Here is a 21793-nt window from a genome sequence, read left to right on the forward strand (position 1 = left end):
TTTGTCCGCCCCTCTCTCTCCGGCCGTCTTTCTTCTCGCGCGCTCCTCCCTCCGATGACGCCACAGGCCCCGCCCGTCGTGCTCCGCGCGAGATTTACATACGGGCCGCCCAGCTCGCCTTTCCGCGGCGGGCCCCGCCCCCGGAGCCGCCGATTGGTGCGGCTCCCCGCAGCTCATTTGCATGCCTCCTGCAACTCGGTGCGCCCAGCCGGGCAGCACCAGAGAAGTTTCGCTCAAAGCTTCTGCAAGTGTCTGAGACGGGGCGGGGGACGCGCGGCGGCAGCAGCAACAGCAGCAGCAGCTCCCAGGGCTGCCTCTTCCAATCTCCCTTTCTTCTTCGCCTTCTGGAGGAGTCCCGGTGTGACACCGGATCTCCGTCTGGGAAAGGGCTGGCCTGCCCTCCTGAGCCGCCCCGGAGGCTTCTCTCTGCAACGCTGAAGGGCGCCCCGTTGGGAACGGCGATGCCCTCTTGGAGCTTCTGAAAAGAGCGCTCTCTCTCTCTCTCTGCCTGATCCCCTCTTCTTCTTCTTTTTTCCTCCTCCTGGCCCCAGTATTTTCCATCCTTGCTCGAGGCGGAAAATAAATGATCTCACCCCTCGCCGTGGAATGGAGACAGCTGGCACCCAGCAGAACCTGAAGGAGCCCCAGGAGCTTGAGTGCAAACGGGACTCCTCTCCGGGAGCCTAAGGACCAGCGGGGCCGGCCAGCTTCTCGCCTCGGGCTTCTTTTGGAAGCAGCCCCGGATCTAGTGAATTGGGATCGCTTGCGGTCCTGCGCTTGCTGCTGCTTTTCTTTTCCCCCCTTGGCGTGGCGCAAGATCGCAGGTTAATTTCCTATGGCTGGGATATACAGCTCCACTCTGAAGACCCTGGAAGACTTGACCCTGGACTCCGGGTATGGGGCTGGGGACTCCTGCCGCTCGCTCAGCCTCTCCTCTTGCAAGTCCAACTCGCAAGCCTTCGCGTCGTCTCAGCCCAGGGGCAACTGGTGGTACTACTCGGGCTCCATGAACAGTCGCAACAACAGCTGGGACACCGTCAACACCGTCCTGCCCGAGGACCCCGAAGTGGCGGACATCTTCTCCAGATGCGCCAAGCTGCCCGACCTGGAGGAATTCCCTTGGACGGAGGAGGACATTGGGAAGATACTCAGGAAAGGGAAAGCAGGAGGAGGGACCAAGAGGGACTTCACCCAAGAAGCGGTGCGGAGGCTGTCCGTGTTACTGCGGAGACCCTTGATCCGGATCTCCAGGGAGGCGCAGCGCCTGAGCGTGATGCACTCCAAGTGCACGCGCTTCGAGATCCAAAGCGCCATCAAACTGATCCAGAGCTGGTCGTTGTCCGAGAGCTGCGTCCTGGCCACCGTCAAGGCGCTCTCGCTCTACAGCATGAGCGCCGGCGACGGGCTGAGGAAGGGCAAGTCGGCCAGGTGCGGCCTCACCTTTTCCGTGGGGAGGTTCTTCAGGTGGATGGTGGATACCAGGATCTCGGTGAGGATCCACGAGTACGCGGCCATCTCTTTGACGTCCTGCATGGAGAACCTGGTGGAGGAGATCAAAGCCAGAGTAGTGGCCAGCCAGAGCCCCGACGGAGGCGGAGGGGGGAGTGAGATCTCTGCAGAAGTTCTGGAGATGGTCATCAACAATGATGCGGAGCTTTGGGGAGTGCTGCAGCCCTTTGAGCACCTGATCTGCGGGAAGAATGCGAATGGTAAGGAGCAGAGCTGTCAATCTAACAAATCCAGTGGACCCGATCCGTACTTTTGTGCCTGTCTTCTTACATTTATGCTGCTTCGTTTCATGGTTGGTTTTTGTGTTCAGATTGTGTTCAAAACTTTTATTTCAGTAAGACTTCTAAAGAGTCTGCTTCTTTCCAATGGGCAGAATATGAGTTTGCTTGCGATCTTATGAAGTCGGCTTCGCCTTCGAGGGCAAAGGCTGTAGCTCAGTGGTGCAGCATCTGTTTTGTATGGAGAAGGTCCTAGGTTCCACCCTGGCATCTCCAGGCAGGGCTGGGGAACAGCGACTGCTAGATCATTATGCATGCCACTGAGCTAAATGGACCAATAGTCTGATTTTGTATAAGGCAGCTTTCTACATTCACTGTATTTAGTGGTACTTTCACAGGATTGCAAGTTAAATAAATAGTATAAACAAACTAGATTATATAATTGTAGAGTTGGAAGAGACCACAAGGTCCAACCCCCCTGCAATGCAGGAATCTTTTGCCCAACATAGGGCTTGAACCCTTAACCCTGAGATCAAGAGTGTCATGTTCTACTGACTGAGCTATATGGGTGTTCAAACAATGCCAGGGTTGTTGTGCAGAAGGTTAGATTGCCAACCGTAACTAGCCTAATGTACCAAGGTAAAAGCGGCATTCGCTGCTCCACCCACCTTTTCTTCAGTCCCCACCTCCACTGGCATGTGGCCTCAAGAAGGATGCTCAGAAGGAAATGCAGCCTTCAGGCAATACCGGTAAATGGTTCCTCACTCCTGTCTTTTTTGATTACATACATATCTTAAGTGCCATGCAAGATAACCAGCAATATACAGCTCCATCACTCCAGCCTCCCCCCCCATATCTATGAATATCTTTGAGAACATTTAAAGTAACATAGTTGAAGAAGCAGTCTCAGGAATCCGTGTGAGGTGGAAACAGAAGCAATGTATGGATGCCTGACTCCACCATGGCATCTTTGGAGGTGTCCCACATCAGTTTCACCATAGCAGCAAGTCCAGCTAAAGTTCATCAATTTCACTTCCCTGCTCTTGATTGCACAAGTGAGATTGATAAACTCCTCTAGGGCAGGAAACAGAGCTGTATGCGGAAGTATAGCAACTCATTTTAAGGGCATGTTGCCACAGCTACCTCAGCCACAACTGGTGGCTGTGGGAAAACGCTCCACCCATGGACAAATCCCATCTGCATCAGCCTGTGGCCATATGCATGGCATAGGCAAACTCTAAATTTAGTTTGGGCATGCCATGGAAAAGTAGTTAAGGGACTTGCTGGGTCAAAGAAAAGTCCAGCATCCCATTCTCACAGTGGCAACCAGATGTCATGACTAGGAGTCAATGGTAGCCTTATCTGTCATGAACTTGTCTAACCACCTTATAAAGCCAACCAGGTTGGTGGCTGTCACTACATCTTAAGGGAGTAAATTCCATACTTTAACTGGCCACTGTGTGATGGTCCTTCCTTTTGTATGCCATGAATTTAATTGAATGACCACAGGATCTAATATTGTGAGAGAAGGAGAACTGTGTGGATACTGTTATTTTAAAAAATGTTATAAAAAGGTAAAGGATGCCTAGACGGTTAAGTCCAGTCGAATTCGACTACGGGGTACAGTGCTCATCTCTGCCTTCAGGCTGAGGGAGCTGGTGTTTGTCTGCAGACAGCTTTTCTGGGTCATGTGGCGAAACTACTTCTGGCGCAATGGGACCCTGTGATGGAACCAGGGTGGCACTGTGGTCTAAACCACCGAGCCTCTTGGGCTTGCTGATCGTAAGGTTGGCAGTTCGAATCTGCATGACAGAGTGAGCTCCCGTTGCTCTGTCCCAGCTCCTGCCAACCTAGCAGTTCGAAAGCATACCAGCACAAATAAATAGGTACCGCTGAGGCAGGAAGATAAACTGATAATGTTATACTACTCTATGTGCCTAAGATGCTGTCTGTGCAGCCAATATGTATAAACTGCGGTCAATTCACCAAACATCCCGGTGTCATACATTCTTCTGCTGGATGCATGACTACCGGTAAATGTGCAGTGTATGCGTACTTATTATAATGTGTTTCACTGGTCCTTTTTCAATGGTTATGTATTGCAAATATGCAAATACCACCTTTGATATTTGTGCTACCTAGACACAGTAAAATCTATTCCCATTCGCTATCCTTAGTGCCAGAAGTAAAACAGTAGGAAGTGCAAGGATATATTTTATATCTTAACTGTTTTGTGTCACTACTACTTTTGCAGCGCATTATAGAGAGAAACAGTAGAATAAATATGGTTATCTAAGCATGTTGCTGAATTAAAGAGTCCCTAGAGAGAAAGAGTTATCTCTGAAGAAGAAACTGAATGAACAGAGGCTTGCGTTACCTGGAAATATAAACAGATATGAAAGGAAATGGTTATAAATATTCAGAACATTTAAGTTGCCAGCTATGTAACATTCACAAGTTGCATCCAAGCATCAATTAGTAATGCAAGGGACTGGTTTCATTTGACAATGTTATATGCTTTTTTAAGATCATTTTGTCAAATTGTATTTATTGAGTTATAAATTCTGATTTCCCTGGGCCTACATGTGCATTTAATTCAGTTTCAGAAGTGTGCTTATTGTGTTAACGGGACTGGAATGCAAGACTCTGACTGTTCTAATAACCTTTACTTGCAATTTGCAAAACAAAATTGATTTTGTGGTCCTTGGATAGGAGAAGAGTTGAGACTGAATTTTCTTCTCTTTCTCTCTTTTTTCAACTAAGAATAAAGGTATGAGGAGGAAATGTCACCTTATTCCGAACACATTTGTTGTTCTGAGTTGATGTTGGATTACTCTCCAGAAGTTAATAAGCACACCCCAGAGTTACTGAGAATAGTGGATTGTCTGAATAGTCTCAATCTTCTTTTATGTTACTAACCACATGTCTGTCTGTCTATTACACTTGTATTCCACCTTTCCTCCAAGGAGCTGAAGGTTGTATACATAGTTTTCTTCCCCATTGTATCCTCACTACAACCTGTGAGGTAGGTTAAACTGAGTTAGTTACTGGCCCAAGCCATCTAGTGAATTTCAGGTCTGAGTGGGGATTTGAACCCTTGCCTTCCAGGTCCTAGTCCAGCATTCAAACCACTGCACCAGCCCATGGACTCTTGGGTTTTATTTGTGCAGAGACAACACACCACATGAGGCCACTGCTCTGTTTAAGTTTGAAGGCCGCATGGATGCCTTTAAGAAAACAAAAACAAAAATGTCAGGCGATCTGATCATTGTTTTCTATGACGTGTGAAGTCTAGGTCAAAAATACTACAACTTTGGAAGACTGTGTTGCCTGGGGCTATAAGAGATCAAAGTAGGCAGTCTTCCTTTCATGTTTGAATGCAGTTCACATTCTATTGCTTGTGTCACTGGTTTTTTAAATATCATCACTAGGATGCAGGCAATGATTATAGCAGAAGGTACTGTATAAACTTCTCTCTGATCCTCAGAGTATCTCTTCTTTGGAGCTAGCCCACCCTCTATGAATAACTAAGCTGGATGCCAGGGATGGGGGCATTTCTCAGCCTGAGGCCCATATTCACTTCTGTGCAACCTTTTGAAGGTCACATGTCAGTGACGGGCAGGGTCTGAAGCAAACGAGGGCAGAGCAATGAATGCCCGTTTCCCCTTTGTACAATGAGCTAGTATCTGCACACACTCACTCAGTCCTTCATCCAGGCAAGCAAGAATCATCAGAATTCAAAGACACATCCCAGCCAAGCAAAAACATTGAAGGAGCCTGTGAAATGAGAACAGGTGAGGGGTGTGGTTGGGGAAAGTCCCCCAAGGGTCAGACAGAGATGCCTGAAGGGCCACATGCCGGAGGCTCCCCATGCCTGCTGTATGCACTGCACTTTGGGCTAATTATCACTGCTGTGGATCAGTAGGGCAACCATCAATTAGTAACACACCTTGTGCACTTTGTTGTATCTCTCTACTTGGGATCTCACAGTAAGCACATTGTGCCTTTGTTCCTTCTCTTGCTTATCCACAGGCAAAACTGCATTCATTGCACTTGGAGAGGCAGGAACAGTTGTAACTTGGTGCAGTGTAGTTGCTGGAAGTGTGGATTTGTTCCTGGTTCGGCTCAGCCATTATCTCACTGGTTGCCTTAGGCATGCCCCTATCTCTCAACATCAGTCATCCTTTTCCATCTGCAGTATGGGGATAATAGTGTTGACCTACCGGTACCTTATAAAGTTGCAAGATTACTAAGCTAATGCATGTGAAACACCTTCAGCTGTCAGTAGTGTTTATATACTTCACGCTATATATTACAGTGTATTTAGCTTTAGCAGTTTCACTACAATAAGCTGAACATCTGGACAACGTGTTTTTCAGGGTTTCTTTAGGGTGCTTCTGGGCAGAGAAATTGTGTGTCAGGGTGATTATTCAGCAAACCTGAGTTCCTGTGCTGATTCCCTTAGTCCAAATGACAGCCTGAGGGATTAGTGGAGTCAGTATCACTAGCACTGTCGAAACTGGCAATGGTTAGACAAAACATCTGTGTAAACCTTTGCCCTTTCCTTCTGGAGACTGATCACACTTTTGCTTGGCACTTAGGTATGAAACAAGTAGTTTAGGAAGAGTCCACCTTAATGGGCTTAGTAGATGAGCCCTCTTTTTCTGGTACAATACTGATCCCATGGAAACCAAGGGCAAAACAGAGCTTTCTTCTATATGTTGCATACTCAAAACTCACAATGGCTTGGTTAATATGGTATTTTAAGCTGTAGTTAAACCAAACTATGGTTTACATGTAACTATGACTATGCTGGTGCATACTGATGACACCACAAGTCCTTTGTTCATCCCCGGTTCTTGCTGATGTGCTGCTGGGAGGTGTTATGTCTGAACCTGGACTTGTGGTTTGTTTGAGGGAAACAAACCACAAGAGATAAGCCAAGAACAGAACATGGGTACAGTTGTACATTCACTTTTAAACTATGGTTTAGTTTAACTATGTCTTGAAGTGACATGCAGACAAGTGCTTATGGCCCGGAAATATGCTGGTTACATAGAAAGTTGCAGGATTGTGAATAAGGCAAAGGCTGGAATATTTTCTGTGAAGTGTGTGTTTCTATATTGTCATCAACATCTCATGAGTCAATTTTATTAATTGCTGAATGGACTGAGTTATTTGTGTATATATGCAAATATTTCAGGATAACTTTCTACAATAATGTGGAGGAGGCCAATTACGTCTGTTAATTAATCACATCCATATTCTCTTTCTGGAAGCAATTTTTGCCATGTTCAAACACTTTGTAAAAAGGGAGTCTCTCTCTCTCTCTCTCTGTGTGTGTGTGTGTGTGTGTGTGTGTACAATTAGAAACAGCACATTTGTCAGTCCTAATGAAAAAAATATGCTATGCCACACAGATAAAAGGGAAGTCAGAACCTTAATATACAGAACATAAGTATCTAGTGAACACACAAAAATCAGTGTACAAAAGATTCTAGAGATAAACATACTCCATTTAACTCTTAGATGAATTAGTTAAATTGCTTTTCTCATAGAGATCAAAGTGGCTTATATTAATGTAAATGGTTAATTTTGTAATTGAACCTCCTTTTGAAAATCTTTATATGTGAAGCAAGATTCCATTCTAATTTTAGCTCTTCCATACACATGAATGAAGACATGGGTTGTATAAAGACTTATCTAGCAAATTTTATGAACAGCAGTTGATATACAGCACACATATTTTTTTTTCATTGAAACCTCTATTTTCTCCTTTTAAGAATTACATAGATAATGCTGATTGACCAAGCAGTGAAAATTCAATTGTATAGACCCCCCACATCACTCACCACTAGACACTGAAAGATGGCATTATGAATCTTGAGAAACATCATTATGATAAATAGAAGATAACAAAGCTGCATGGTGCCATTAAAGATATAGCCATTAGCATACACCAAATATTTTCTACCTTTTACGTCCACTGCTCCCTTGACCAACTACATTCTTTCTGCTGCACCCCTGCGGGGCTCAGGAACCCAGTTATGTCACCCCTTACCTGCAGAGTTGGTAGCCTCTCACCCTTTTTTGAACACCCTCCCTTGTGGAATGTTCCCTCAGCCTTCTCTCCTCTCCCCTCTCCTTGGGAGTCTTCTGGGCAGCCAGCTGCCTCTCCTAGTCTCTGACTTTCACTCCCCTGCCCCAAAGAGAGGTGCCTCCTCACACAGGGTCCTGGGACTTGTCTGTCCATCCCCAACAGCAAGGGCTGGCAAACTGGCTGGGCTTCCTCACCCACTTGCTTGCTTACTTCGAGGCCGCCTCAGCTCCTGGCAACCAGCACCCCCTGGCCAGCCCCAGAGGCACTTGGGGTAGCTTGTCACCAGGGCTGCTGCAACAAACAGCTGTGCAAGCCTTTGGGAAGAAAAGACAGGAGAGGGCATCAGATGAGGGAGGGAAGGAAAGACGAACAGAGGCCAGTGTTGCCCGCGACACCCCTGACCATCATTCAAGGCACCCCAGCGTGCCACAGCACAATGGTTGAAAACCACTGGTATACACATTTAAAAAGAAAACAGAGTGATTGTACATAGAGCAACGGTTCACTTAGGATGAATGCATGGACATGTAACCTCCTGGAGCAGAACTCGCAATCACTTTTCTCCCGGGCCCTTTTTGCTCCTGTGCCACCCTGAGCAAAGCCATGGTTTGGCTTAGCATGATGTATAAACCAGACCACAGTCTGATTAATTTGTTTGCATACTAATGGCCACCGATTATTGGTTAATGCATTTAGAAACCAGGTGAAGATGCTTGCTCAGTGGTTTTTGATTGAAAATGTTTCTTCAATGAGCACTGATGGTCACTAATGGAATACAACATGCACTTGAGAAGTGGCTGCAGAAGCAGCTGGGAGATAAAATGTGACCAGCAAAGAGACAATGTTCCGAGTCTTAGAAATGGTTGGAAAGAGCCTTGTGGGACTCAAGCTGCATGTTATTTGCTTTGGAAAAACTGATGCTGCTTCCCTGTGCTTGCCAGTTCTCCATACATAAATATGTGTATATTTGTAAATAAATGGATCACAAAGCTATTGTAAGTAGTACAATAAGGAAACAGAGCTTGTAAATAGCTTCCTTTGGAACTTAATCCAGCTGAGGTAAGTGGGGCAGCATGAACATACAATAATACTATTATAGATCTCATCTTGAAAGTGTGTAGCTAGTCAGCCAAACAAATACAGGCTCTTATTCTTAGAAGAGCTAAACTAGATTATGGCCTAAGTAAGTTTTTCAAGAATTAAAGCAGTCATCCAATAGGAATAATTTCACCAGAGTCTGCCCAATATGTTTTGCTCAGTGAAAAAGTATGTTTTTGTCACCCCCTGCCCCTCCAAATCAATGTGCATAGTACTCAAGGCACCTCTTCCTCCTCTCTGCCAGGAAAAATACAATACTAGTAAATTAAATAACTAAAACTTTGCTGCCCTTTCATGACACTCAAAATCAGCTTCTGAGGTGGCCACCTCACTTTGTCTAATGGTAAGGCCAACCATCATATTTCTTTTCCTCTCCAACATGAACATGCATCAAATCCCTGGTCTAGTTAGTTTTTGTGTCACCCCATAAAATATTGTTATGCCAGACCAATAACTTACCTACTGCAGTGAGGTTGGCTTAGAAAGCTACAACACCCCATCTACTTTGCATTTTTAGTATAAAGCAACCGAAGGCATTGGGACCCAATTCCCATAAAGTAAGAAAGCCCTTCGGTCTTCAGCTGGTGTGTCATGACTACAGTGGGGTCAGATTCCAACCTAAGGCGAGTCACACCATGATGCCACTACTGTTCTGCTTTTCTAAAAAAAGGAAGGAAGGAAGGAAGGAAGGAAGGAAGGAAGGAAGGAAGGAAGGAAGGAAAGAAATAAAGGAGAGGGAAAGGAGCAAAAAGACAAAGTTTACAGCTGAGGGGAAGGAGAAAATCCTATGTTACAAGTTGGCAGTAGCAGGTCCCATGTTAAAGGTAGACCCCATCTTCAACATTGTCAAGCAGTTGCTTAATTGTATGGGTGCACTGATTTTACTGATTTAATGAACTCATAACAGACAGGAACATGGATGGTGTATTTATAGCTCCTTAAATAATGAAGCACAAAGCTTCAGACCTGTGGAAAACATCCAAGCTATGTTTGATTAATGGCACGTCTCTTTATATTTATTTCCTTTCTCACCTTTGTAAGTTAAATACAGAGGAAAAGCTAGGGTGTATTTTAAATTGTGCTGGTAGGAATGGGCCATTATTATTTTGATGTTGCATTTCATTTTAATGGCAACACTGAAAATTGGTTTGTTCTTCAGTGTAAAGCCACAGTTCTAATTCTCTGTTGAGATTCATGTGCCGAACAGTGAAATTACCTTGTAATGTGTGTTATGTATTCAAACTGCTTTCTGGTTAGCTGAGCTGAACTAACTGAAGTGCTCATAGAGCATCTCATTAATTTTAATAAGCTATTATTGTCACTGCTACATTCTGTGGGATTCTATGCGCCAGGGGGAAATAGCTGCAAATGTGATCAATAAACTAGCAAGGTAGAAGAACATTACTCAGCTTATGGTTGCTAGAAGTGTCTGGATAGCAACATCATCATGATACAGAACTGTTCAAAAACTCTTTGGCCTGGTTCATCATGTATTACTCTGAATGTCTGGTTTTCAGCAATAAAATGAATCATATCAGTCAGCTGTTTGCTTGGAAGGACTGTCTATATGTTGACTATGCCAGGGCAGTCCCCACCCTCTTTGCAAAATGATGGGTTTCCCTGACAGGTACAGTCAGCCTGAATCATATGGGTAGCCCTTAATACAAAAACAGCCTAGCAACACAATTAGATTATCACACCCTCTGGCACTCCAATGGCAATCAGATTGCCAGCATAATGGGTTCTTCACACATGCAGGCCTGTCACTTGACTGTCACATCAAGCGATGACTTGATTGTGTGAACTGGCCATGATAAACGTAGCACCACAGATAAGAACACCGCTAAAACGCAATGCTTTTCAATGGAGTTGATCTTCACACTCGGCAAACATCCCTAATATGCTGGTTCACATGTTACACTGAAAGGCAGGTATACCGGTATTCTGTCTCCACTCATGTACAGGTGTTTTTGTGGAAAAGTGTACACTTGCTGATGTGTGCAGCTGAGCTCTTGTGTGCATAGGTTCATAGAGTGTACGCTCATAGTGAATAACTGCATGAGTGAACAGCTCAACTATAAATACAGGTGGTGCATTCACTGAATGTAATATGAACAATTATACAGCCTTCAAGTGTAGAAATATGAAGTGATGTGCATGTGTGAACAGGTCCCAATATTTCCCTCTTGTTAATGAGGCAGCACAGGAAAAAGCTAAGTTCTTATGCAGAGATTGCAGAGTATTTTACTATGTTAGGTACATAACAGCCTATTATGTAGAACTGACATATTACCTGTAGGTAGGGATGGAAAGCTGAGTCCGTTTTCTCAAGGGGGGGGGGGGTTCTACCAATCTTGAATTCAGTTTTCTGCATTTTGCGATTTATTTTCTTTGATCCTCATGAAAACTCACCAGGACTTTTGTGCCTGTTTCGCCTAATGCACATACACATGCAGTTTTGACTAATTTACACATTTTTGCAAGCAGATTCCCCATATATAATGCATTTTCATATGTACATATTCCCCTAATTTATCCATGTTTATATACATTGGTCGATTGGTGAATTACTTAGCAAAATCCACGTAAGCGTGAATTTTGAGAGATTGCTTTGTTTGGATTCACATAGTTTCAGAAAGTGTTGATCTTGTACATTTGGCTTTAAATGAGACTTGAATTTCTCCTCCATCCCTACTACAGGCATGTGTGGATTCCTGTCACAGATTTACTAGCTGTAATGTGATAAGGAACTGTCTTATATTTTGGTCACATGGCAAAGTGTTAGGAAGACATTCTGGGGTATCCAGTTATTTGTGATAATTTCTTAATCTTCTTAATCTTCTCAATTCTTAGAATCAGAATTGGTGGGGGGGGGGGAGGGAAAGTATATTACTGGAGCTCTAGTGTGTATAGGATGGGAGCTGAAAGAGATTGTGAAACCTGGTGCAATTATCTGTATATATGTGTCACAAGAAATGTGAGGTTGGTGATCAACCAGTTCCTGCAGTCAACAAGAATACTAGCTCAATAAAGCTACCTGCTGTCATTGCCTGATAGTAACTTGGAAAGAATAGCAAGAAAATGCTATAGATAAGCAAGCAAGCAGGTTAATATGTTAGTGATCCAGAGGTGTAGGAAGGTCAGATGGTACCCGGTATGGAAAAGTTCTTGTCACCCCCCCCATTGATCCCCCCCATTGATCCCCCCCTGCAAAAATGGGTTTACGTTGTTTCATATTTTCTTACAAAGGAATAATAACAAGTAATAATTTTAAAAAACACCATTTATTTATATCCCGCCCTCCCCGGCCGAAGTCGGGCTCAGGGTGGCTAACATCAGATACATAACATTGGTATAAAATCAAACAATAATTAAATTACCTCCTAAAAACATCTCAAAATCAAATTAAGGTCTAATTAGATGGCTTTCCACAGGGTTAGGGTTGGGAGCAGTAAGTGCTCCACTGAACTGAAATTTCAGCCTTCACGACATAGGAAAAAAGCCAAGTAAACAGCTATTTTGGTGGAGGAGGGTCAAGATGTTAACTGATATGCATGAAATTTCATATATAGCTATATAATCCCTAGTATAGTAAGATAAGACCTTTGGAGCAGGCATTTTTAAAAAAGTTTTTCTGAACCGCCCTAGTAGGGCAGTAATTGTTCCTTGATAATTTGTCACCCCCTCCATTATGGAAATTGGGGCGGTCCACCCCCTACGCCCCCCCTTGCTACGCCCCTGGTGATGCCCATGTTTCTGCTTTACACCTCTGAGTTACAAGCTCTGTTTTAAGTTATACTTTTTTCAAAAAAAAAAAAAAAGGACTTTGTGTTCTCACAGTAGTCGCAAAGGGAATAATTGTGCATGTCAGGAAACCTACACATGACTTGTTACAATTGGCAGCAGCCATGGAGTGGCTTAGATCTGGAACAGCACCAAGTTGCAGCAGGGCTGCACCAGGATACATTTGCCGAGCTATGTGGGTGGACTGCTTGCCTTTACAACAGCTGGCTTAGCACAGTGGCAAGTCCCTACTCTTTTACAAGCACTAAGATTTATGCAGGTTAGGTGCCATGAGAGATTCCTATTGCAAAGTTATTTCCTTCTGAAACTGAAGGTTGGTCTTTGGAAATCATGCAGTGCCGGATTTACGTATAGGCTAAACGAGCTATAGCTTAGGGCCCCACTCTCTTGGGAGAGAGCAAAAGAAAAGAAAAAACTGGATGTAAATTTCCAAAATATAACATAAAAAAACAAATAAAATAAAACCTACATACAGCAACAGTGTTTTGTGTTGTGTAGGCTCCTATGATTTAAGTAATGGGCCCTGCCTGCTAGCCTGCTTCCTAAAATATCACTGGTTTGCTCATTTCTATATACAGTCGTACCTTGTGTTACGTTCACTGCAGGTTATGAACGCGCCGAACCCGGAAGTACCAGAACGGGTTACTTCCGGGTTCAGCGGTTCACGCATGCGCAGACACGTCAAATGACGTCACGCGCATGTGCAGAATTGTAACCCGTGCATGCGCAGAAGCGGTGCTGTGGGTTGCGGACTGCTCATGATGCGAACGGGGTTCCAGAACAGATCCCGTTCACATCCAGAGATACCACTGTATAAGGGACCTACATTCTGCATGGACTGGTTGCATGGCAAAATGTGCAAATGGCTTTAGATACCTATTAGGTCCATAAATTACCACATTGCATATATTAAACACACAAAAAACAGTGACAATTTGTTGTTGACAAAGGACAGCAGGACATATAAAGGGCCCCATTACCTTCAGTAGCTTAGGGCCTCATCAAACCTAAATCTGGCCCTGAAATCATGGTAAAGAAATGACCTACATATTTAAAAACCAACAGCCCTCCTGCAGGCATTCATTCAGAAAAATGAGACCTGTCACTGCCTATCATCAGAGTGAGGTTTGTGCCAGTCAAAGCCCATCCGAGTAAGGCTGTGCTCTGACATTTGCTCTTTGCCCAGGTGACTGAAAACAAAGGACCTGGTGGGTTAGGACACAGTCAAAAACTAACCCTGGCTGGATTCCCTTTTAAATAGAAACAACAGGAAATTGGTGGTCTAGTTTGTATTGGTGCTGTAACCGTAGAATATTTGAGGACATAGATATCTGACTTGGCACTGCTGTTTCGGGCACTTGTTCCGTGTTGCTGAAGATGGAAGGGAGAAGTGTAAGGACACCTTGACACAGCACTTTATGATTCAGAGGGGCTCATTACTGACAGACTGTGGTACTGTTGGCAACTGTTCTCTGCTGCCCCACAGTGGCTACTACAATGGCATATGTGGGCATTAAAATGCTTGTTCTGATTCCCAGGCCTACCTTGCAGCTAGTCAGTATGCCAAGTCCACATTCAAAATCAGAGGGTCGATCAGCACCAGCAAAGGCCGAAGCTCAGGAAATGAGGTTCAGGATCCATCCAAGTCTGAAGTCAGGATCACTGGCGGAGGAAGGGGGTGCGGTGGGTGTGGTTCACCCCAGGTGTCATCCCTGAGGGGGGGTGACATCGCCACGTCACCCCCCGGGACGCTCGCCCCGCCCCTTGGGATGCTTGCACCGCCCCCTTGGACAGCTAGCCCTGTCCCCAGGTGTGCAGTATGTGCGCCACTCCGGATGCCGGAGCAGCTAGCTCCACCTCTGGTCAGGATACAGTCCAGCGTCAAGCCCGAATTACAGTTCTAGGAGCATCCAAGTCAGGGTCTCTCAACATGTGCAGTTGAGCAGACCCAGCACCTCAGCTCTGCTGCCCTTTTATACTATGGCTGCTGGTTGCAGCATCTGGTCTTGATGAGGCATGTGACCCTCACCTGCTCCCAGCCTGCTTCAGGTGGGGAATCACATACCTCCTCCCAGAAATAGCGAGCCCCACCTGGCCTGCTAGTGAGCTGGGCTGTGGGCCCTTGTCTGCCTCTGCCTCCTGGGGCACCCCACCCATTGCTCCCTGAGTCCCTGCACCTCAGAGCCTGCAGTGTACATGGAGACAGGGGCCCCTCCAGCTCTGGCAATCAGTCCTGCTGCTCTGGCTCCTGTGCAGCTCCTGTCCTCAAAGCCCTCTGTCACTCTGTGAGTACTTGCCACACCAACATCTCCTTCCCCACCCCCAGTTTGCCCTAGTGCAGGGGTCAGCAACCTTCGGCTCTCCAGATGTTTCGGACTACAATTCCCACCATCCCTGACCACTGGTCCTGTTAGCTAGGGATCATGGGAGTTGTAGGCCAAAACATCTGGAGAGCCGAAGGTTGCCTATGCCTGCCCTAGTGTGTCCCAGTCCTGGCTACGCCCCTCACCGAAATCCCCTTTCTCCTCCCTGTAGTCCTACCAGTTCATGACAGCTTAACATTTTGAGAGTTGAATGTGTAGTCTTCATTACGCAAACCCCTCCCAAGATAGGTCTGTATAACTGGCCCCATAAACATTCACCTTACAGCAAGCCTATCTTAGGGTCAGGCAGACTTAAGGCTCAGCAGATCAAATTTGTTTTTTACCTGAACCACAAGATCCACGAACCATAGACTGAGGACCAAGGAACTAGAGCCCAATAATTTGCTTTGAGTACCAGTGCCGGACTGAGAATAACTGAGAGAGAATAACTTGTTATGTGGAAATACAATGCACACTTTGTATATTATATACCCACTTTGAAAACTGGAACTGCTGTGTTGCATGTTAAGTAATTACAATATCCAGTAGGCATTAGTAGAAGCTTTTAAAACAATGTGATGAGATACCCGGGATTACAATGCAATCCCAATAAACCCCTCACACCTTGCTTGTTTGGCTTTACTGAAAAGTTTACGGGCTGGACTGTCCACCATTTGCCAGGTTAAAAGGTGTTACTGTAGTGTGAATCTATGTTCCAGCACAACCAAATGCAACAGTTAGTGAGACCTATTGATATAACTGCATTGCTGATTGTTTTGTGTTTTGATTCTTGTACAGGTATTTTAGATTAGGGTTTAATTATGTTTTGAATGTTGTATTTTCAAATGTTGTTAGCCATATAAAGAGCAGGAAATATAACAACTTGTACAGCTTTAATAATAGACAAGTAAGGCAACATATTGAAAGTAACAGCATATATCTTCCACTAAATGATCTATAAGGAAATATTTATTTATGGTACTTTTGTTTTGCATGATAAGCAACGATCAGGAGCTCCTAGATTATGTAGCAAAATGAAAACTGTGTGAACCATATTGTGTCACATTACACTGTAATTTTGCAATCCAGTAATTACAGGGTTGATTGTCGGTTGATGTTGCTTCAAACTGTGAAGTACTATATTTAACTGTTTAAAAAAGCAATCCCATAATTTTTCTTGTGCAGATTTGCTTATCCAAGATAAGTGGTGGTATTGGTTGAATGGCACCTAAGACTCGAGCAGGGAAGATGCTGTTTGTTAAGGGAGGGAGGAAAGTGGTGTTTTGGTGGTTATACTGGTTTTGTATTTTTCTACACAAATGCCACTATATTGCCTCTTATTACGATACATGTAAACATAAATTATGTCAGCGTGCATGAAATACATATTTCTGTACCAAGTTAGGAGTGAGCCTTTAGACCAATGCGGATTGTACAAAAAGGATTAGGAGTGGAGGTGTCTTCTGCAGATGAACAAGAGCAGAAGCTATCACTATAGAACACAGTTTAGCACACTAAAAAGCAAAGTGGATTTAATCTGGAGCTCATGTACAGTCAGAATTAAGAGCCCAAAGGTCAGCATTCTCTCCCTAAGTGGGAACCACACCTTTCCCAACATTGCTGTTTGAATGTATTCTGCCTCTGATATTGGAGGTGATCTATAGCCATTGTGACTAGCAGCCATGGTAAGCCTTATTCTCTGTGAATTTGCCCAATCCATTTTTTAAGTCACCCAAGTTGGTGGCCATCACTACATCTTGTGGTAGCAAATCCCTTAGCTCAACTATGATGGTTTTTGCCAATTCCCATTCTGAAAGTGAGTGATGGGGAATTGAAAATAAATGGCTACGGTATGCATCATGATATGCGGACACAATTGGATCCAAATCGGAAATATATATGTTAAGTAACTGAACAGCTTGATTGGCATATTACGAAGATCTGTGCCATGTGCCCAAGAGTTCTGCATTTGTACTGGAACATAGAATCATAGCATTGTAACGGACCACTAGGATTATCTAGTCCAACCCGCGTGCAATGCAGGAATATTTTGACCAACATGGGCCTTGAACCCATGACCCTGAGATTAAGAGTCTCATGTTCTGCCAACTGAGCTATCCTATATTTGATGTAATGGTAATGATTTATATAACATTCCAAACTTTTCCAAGTGCTTCATATATATTATCTCAGTATTTCTGACAACACTCTTGTAAGGAAAGTCATTTTTATTTTCTAAATTTTGGGAACTGAGGACATAGCTTGCCTAAGACAATCTTGTGGATTCATGGAAGATGTGAGATTTGTACTATACTACAATAGCTTTGCATGTGGAGTGATAGTCTTCTGCCATTCAAGATGGCATCCAAAACACTCTTGCATAGGAAAAGATATCGCAGAACGCAGAGGAAACTATTTCCAAATAAATGTCCTTAGGTTTGAGATGAAGCATATGCATTATTCCCCATTTTGCATGGTTTCCCCTTCAAAATAGCTCATCTAGTCATCACACCATTCTTTGATTCTATGATTTAGCAACGTTGTGTAAATAAACTTACAGAGGTTAAGCTTTTGCTAATATTTATGCCAATATTTTAACTTGATCATAGCCTAAACAATTTTAAAATGGGAGATTTTATAGTTATTAGTAGCATGCGTGCATTCTAAGGAGCTTCCTGTACAATAACTTACATTTTGTTTTTCGCTTGCTTTATCGTATTTGTTTAGTCTGAAGATCACTTGCATATTTTCACCAAGTTCTTGGCTTGAATTTGCATTGAATTGTCAAAAAAACCACTAGTGTTCATGAGTACATCTTTTCCTTCAGGCATGTGGAGATGGCAGATATAAAGAATAAGAATTGGTTTCTGCTGTTATACGATCGCCATTGGTTTTATGGTTTTTATGTTATATTTGCTGTATTGCATTTTCATGAAATGTTACATGCCATCCTAAGAGCCTCCAGGCAGAAAGGCAGGTTATAAATACAAATAACAACAACATTCTTCATTGACAGTTTAGAGCAGGAAAATATAATTGATAAGTAACAATTTGTACGGGAACTCATGAACTCTCTCCCCCTCTTCAATTTATAGAATTATTTTCTAGTGCTCTTGCAAGTGTACTCATTGATAGTTCTGTCCTTGCCAAGAACCATGTATTGATTTCAAAAGGTGACAATGAAGTCATATATCTGTAACTCTTTTTGTTGACTTGTTCCCAATTAACTACTGCTAGTCTGGCAATTTATCAAGAAAATTCAGGAATCCATGATTAGGTGAATCACAATGCACCATTTGGTAGCAGCTGATTTATAAACTATATTGGTTGCAATCCGGGGTGGGGGTGGGACTAGACATGCCTCAAGTCTCACCGAAACATAAGCACACAAATCTGCCAACGCATCAAATCTTAAGAGATATTTTGGCACCAACCACACACACACGTATTCAAACACATTATACTAGTATTTATTATTTCTTTGCAATCTCATTTTTATTCTTGTTGGCGCATATGGTTGTAATTATTCCTTTGTGATGCTTGGACAGGCCACAGTGAGGGTGTGAGGGTGTGGAGACTCCCTATGCAATGGCATAATTCTATGCAGTAAGCCATTCTAAGCATGAGGCTTACCCATGGCCAGTATAATATGTGCCCAAGTCCATAGAAAAACAGTCTTGAGCAGCATTTGGATGAGTGGTCTGTCAATCTCAAAATATATAATCATCAGGGGGAAAACACAGTTGCTGGGCACCACCCAGTCAAAGATTAAGTGCACTACATCCCAGAGATTTCAGGGTTGGAGATAAGAATGTGCTTGGATCTGTCTAACTCAGAGGTCAGCAACCTTTTCCAGCCGTGGGCTGGTCCACCGTCCCTCAGACCATGTGGTGGGCTGGACTATATATATATTTTGGGGGGGAATGAACGAATTCCTATGCCCCACAAATAATCCAGAGATGCATTTAAAATAAAAGGACACATTCTACTCATGTAAAAACACGCTGATTCCCAGACTGTCTGCGGGCTGGATTGAGAAGGCGATTGGGCCGCATCCAGCCCTTGGGCCTTAGGTTGCCTATCCCTGGTCTAACTGAAATGAATGAGACTTAATGTAGCGAAAGCCAGGCCCGAAATTCATTGTAGAGGATATCTTGTTCCCAGAAGTATTAAGTCTATCGTGACAGCTGAGGATGAAGGCTTAATTAGAAAACTGAAGCCAGCTACAACCTTTTCTCATTTGTGAGAATGCCCCAAAATGATGGTCAGTGGTCTGAAAAGAAATTAGCAGACAGTATTATTGGCACCGATGCCCTTGAAATGTTTTCAAATAAGACTTGCAGTTATCCGCTGCTTTTTCTTTTGCATAAAAATGATCTTGACATTTCTCACAGCACAAAAATTAGCTTGACTCTAAAATTGCCGTCATAGGAAAAGGGACCTAATTTTACTTTCATTCATCATTCATCTTTGGGGGTTTTCCATTAGATTGTGTGTGTGTGTGTGTGTGTGTGTGTGTGAGAGAGAGAGAGAGAGAGAGAGAGAGAGAGAGAGAGAGAGAAGAAGAAGAAGAAGAAGAAAATGGTTTAGTGCAGTGGGTTGGATATTTCTTCTGCAACCTGAAATCTCCACTTAAAAGCCCTTTAGATTCCTTTCTGCCACTTCCTACTTGCCTATAATTTGAATGTCTTTTTTGTTTGTTGCTGACATTGAATTAGTGGTGTTCATTACAGGTCATTGTTGTGTAGAATGATCTATGAGCCAAATATCTGTGTAAGACTTTTTGAGAAAACTAATCCCAGCCGGTGGAATACCAGTGCTACCCACGAATGATAGCTTTAAACTCTCTGGCTTACCCTGCAGCTACTTTAGGTATTTCTTTCCTTGTTTTTCCTCTCTCTCTCCTTCACTGCACAAAAGGTCACAGCTGCCTTAAGGCAAACAGCACCTTCAGAATTAAGATAGATTGACTTTACTAGCAGAAAGCCCCCACTTGACACACAGCCAAGACCTAGGTAATGGGTTTGCTATGGAAGAAGATGCTAAACTGGCAAGAATCAATTGGACTGGAACCATCTGCAAACCCTGTACAATTTTCTCCTGTTGCCACGGGCAGCAGACTCAGACAGGAAATCATGGTAGGATGGGAAAAGATCCAAAATACACACAAATAGTGTCAAGCTTTTAGTTAACAGAACCTTGAGAGAACAGCTGATGCAGTGCTACCAAATAAGCAACTCAGAGCGGCACTGACTTGATTTTAGTAGAATTCATATTTTAGTCTCTTTATTTTAATATCATTCATATTTTCCACACTAAGGCACTGCAATTTTAACTTAGTCTTTCATATGTACGGGTCTTCATTTATAGCCACATTACCCTGCGACCCTACTGAGTCAGTTCACTTGCCACTTGAACACCTGTGGTGAGTTAGAGATGGCAAAGGAACCAGTCTATATTACGTAAGAAGAATCATGTTAGATCAGACCTTAGAATATTAAGGTTCCATTTAGTTGTCATGGCAAACGGCCACAGATAGATTACCCTACATACATTTTTAATCTCCACACTGTGCAATTTTATAAACCTTGGTCATCTTTTTTTACTTCCAAACCAAAAAGATGCAAAAGATGTTTTAATCCTTGCTTCGTTTTACAGGCAGGGTGCTTTACCCTTTGATCGTATTGATTGACTTTTCCTGCACTTTTCCCAGAATTGAGATGGGAGTATCAGAACCTCACGCAGTCTTCCAAATGTGTGCCATAGATATGATCAAAGTGCACTATGATAACTGGATACAGTATCTTCTTATCAGTCCTGTTCCTGTCCCTAGCATGGAATTCACCTTTTTCATTGTCACCATACACTCATTTGCCATTTTGACTATTGCTGAGCCTAGGGTACACTGGATTAGTTCTCACTCTGTTCATAGCATAAAATGAAGGTTTCAATGTTTGGGGTTTTTTGTTTTTTGTTTTTGCAATGTAGAAAGATCTGAGTGCATGGAAAAATCTGGGTGGAAGAGAATTAAGGACTTGCTTGCTTGACAGAGTTCAGTGTGTCCTCATGTGACTCTTTCCATTTAAAGTTGTAGCCTTGATCCTTGTAAAGAATCAAAATGAACTCCACTTTCATTTCTGCACATTGCTTTTCATGTTATGTACTTGGCTGTGCAGTGGGCAGGATCAGTCCCTTACTCACAGCTTGAGTAGTAGTACTCAAGGCAGGGAACTCTTCTCCAGGAACACAGTGCTCCCTAATCATTAAACTGCTACCTCTATGAATCATAGAATTGTAGAGTTGGAAGGGATCCCAAGAGTAATCTAGTACAACCCCCTGTAATGCAGGAATCTTAACTAGATCACACATGACAGGTGGCCATCCAACCTCTGCTGACTCATGTTATGCTTGTGATCTACTAAGACCCCTAGATCCTCTTCACATGTACTACTGGCAAGCCAAGTGTCTCCCGTCTTATGTTTGTGCAGCTGGTTTTTCCCGCATTTGTGTAGAACCTTGCATTTGTCCCTATTCAAATTCATTTTGTTAGTTTTGGCCCTGTTCTGTTAAGGTCATCTTGAATCCCATTTCTGTCTTTTGCGGCACTGGCTACCCCTCACAGTTTGCTGTCATCTGCAGATCTGATGAGCATACCCTCAATACCCTCATCCAAGTTCTGTACAAAGATGTTGAACAACAAC

At 43.5% G+C, this 21793-nt stretch overlaps 1 protein-coding gene across 1 annotated transcript in view; it reads left to right on the top strand.

Annotated features, from left to right (window-relative positions):
* Window positions 1-214: 214 nt before the first annotated feature.
* The window catches only part of ABTB2 (ankyrin repeat and BTB domain containing 2), a 155687-nt gene continuing 134108 nt past the window's right edge, over window positions 215-21793 (top strand). Inside the window, exon 1 of the mRNA XM_033149935.1 lies at window positions 215-1709. Coding sequence (XP_033005826.1) covers window positions 836-1709 — 874 coding nt within the window. The 5' untranslated portion in view covers window positions 215-835. The remainder of the gene's footprint in view (window positions 1710-21793) is intronic.

The sequence above is a fragment of the Lacerta agilis genome, chromosome 1 (assembly GCF_009819535.1).
Source record: "Lacerta agilis isolate rLacAgi1 chromosome 1, rLacAgi1.pri, whole genome shotgun sequence".
Taxonomy (NCBI): Eukaryota; Metazoa; Chordata; class Lepidosauria; order Squamata; family Lacertidae; genus Lacerta; species Lacerta agilis.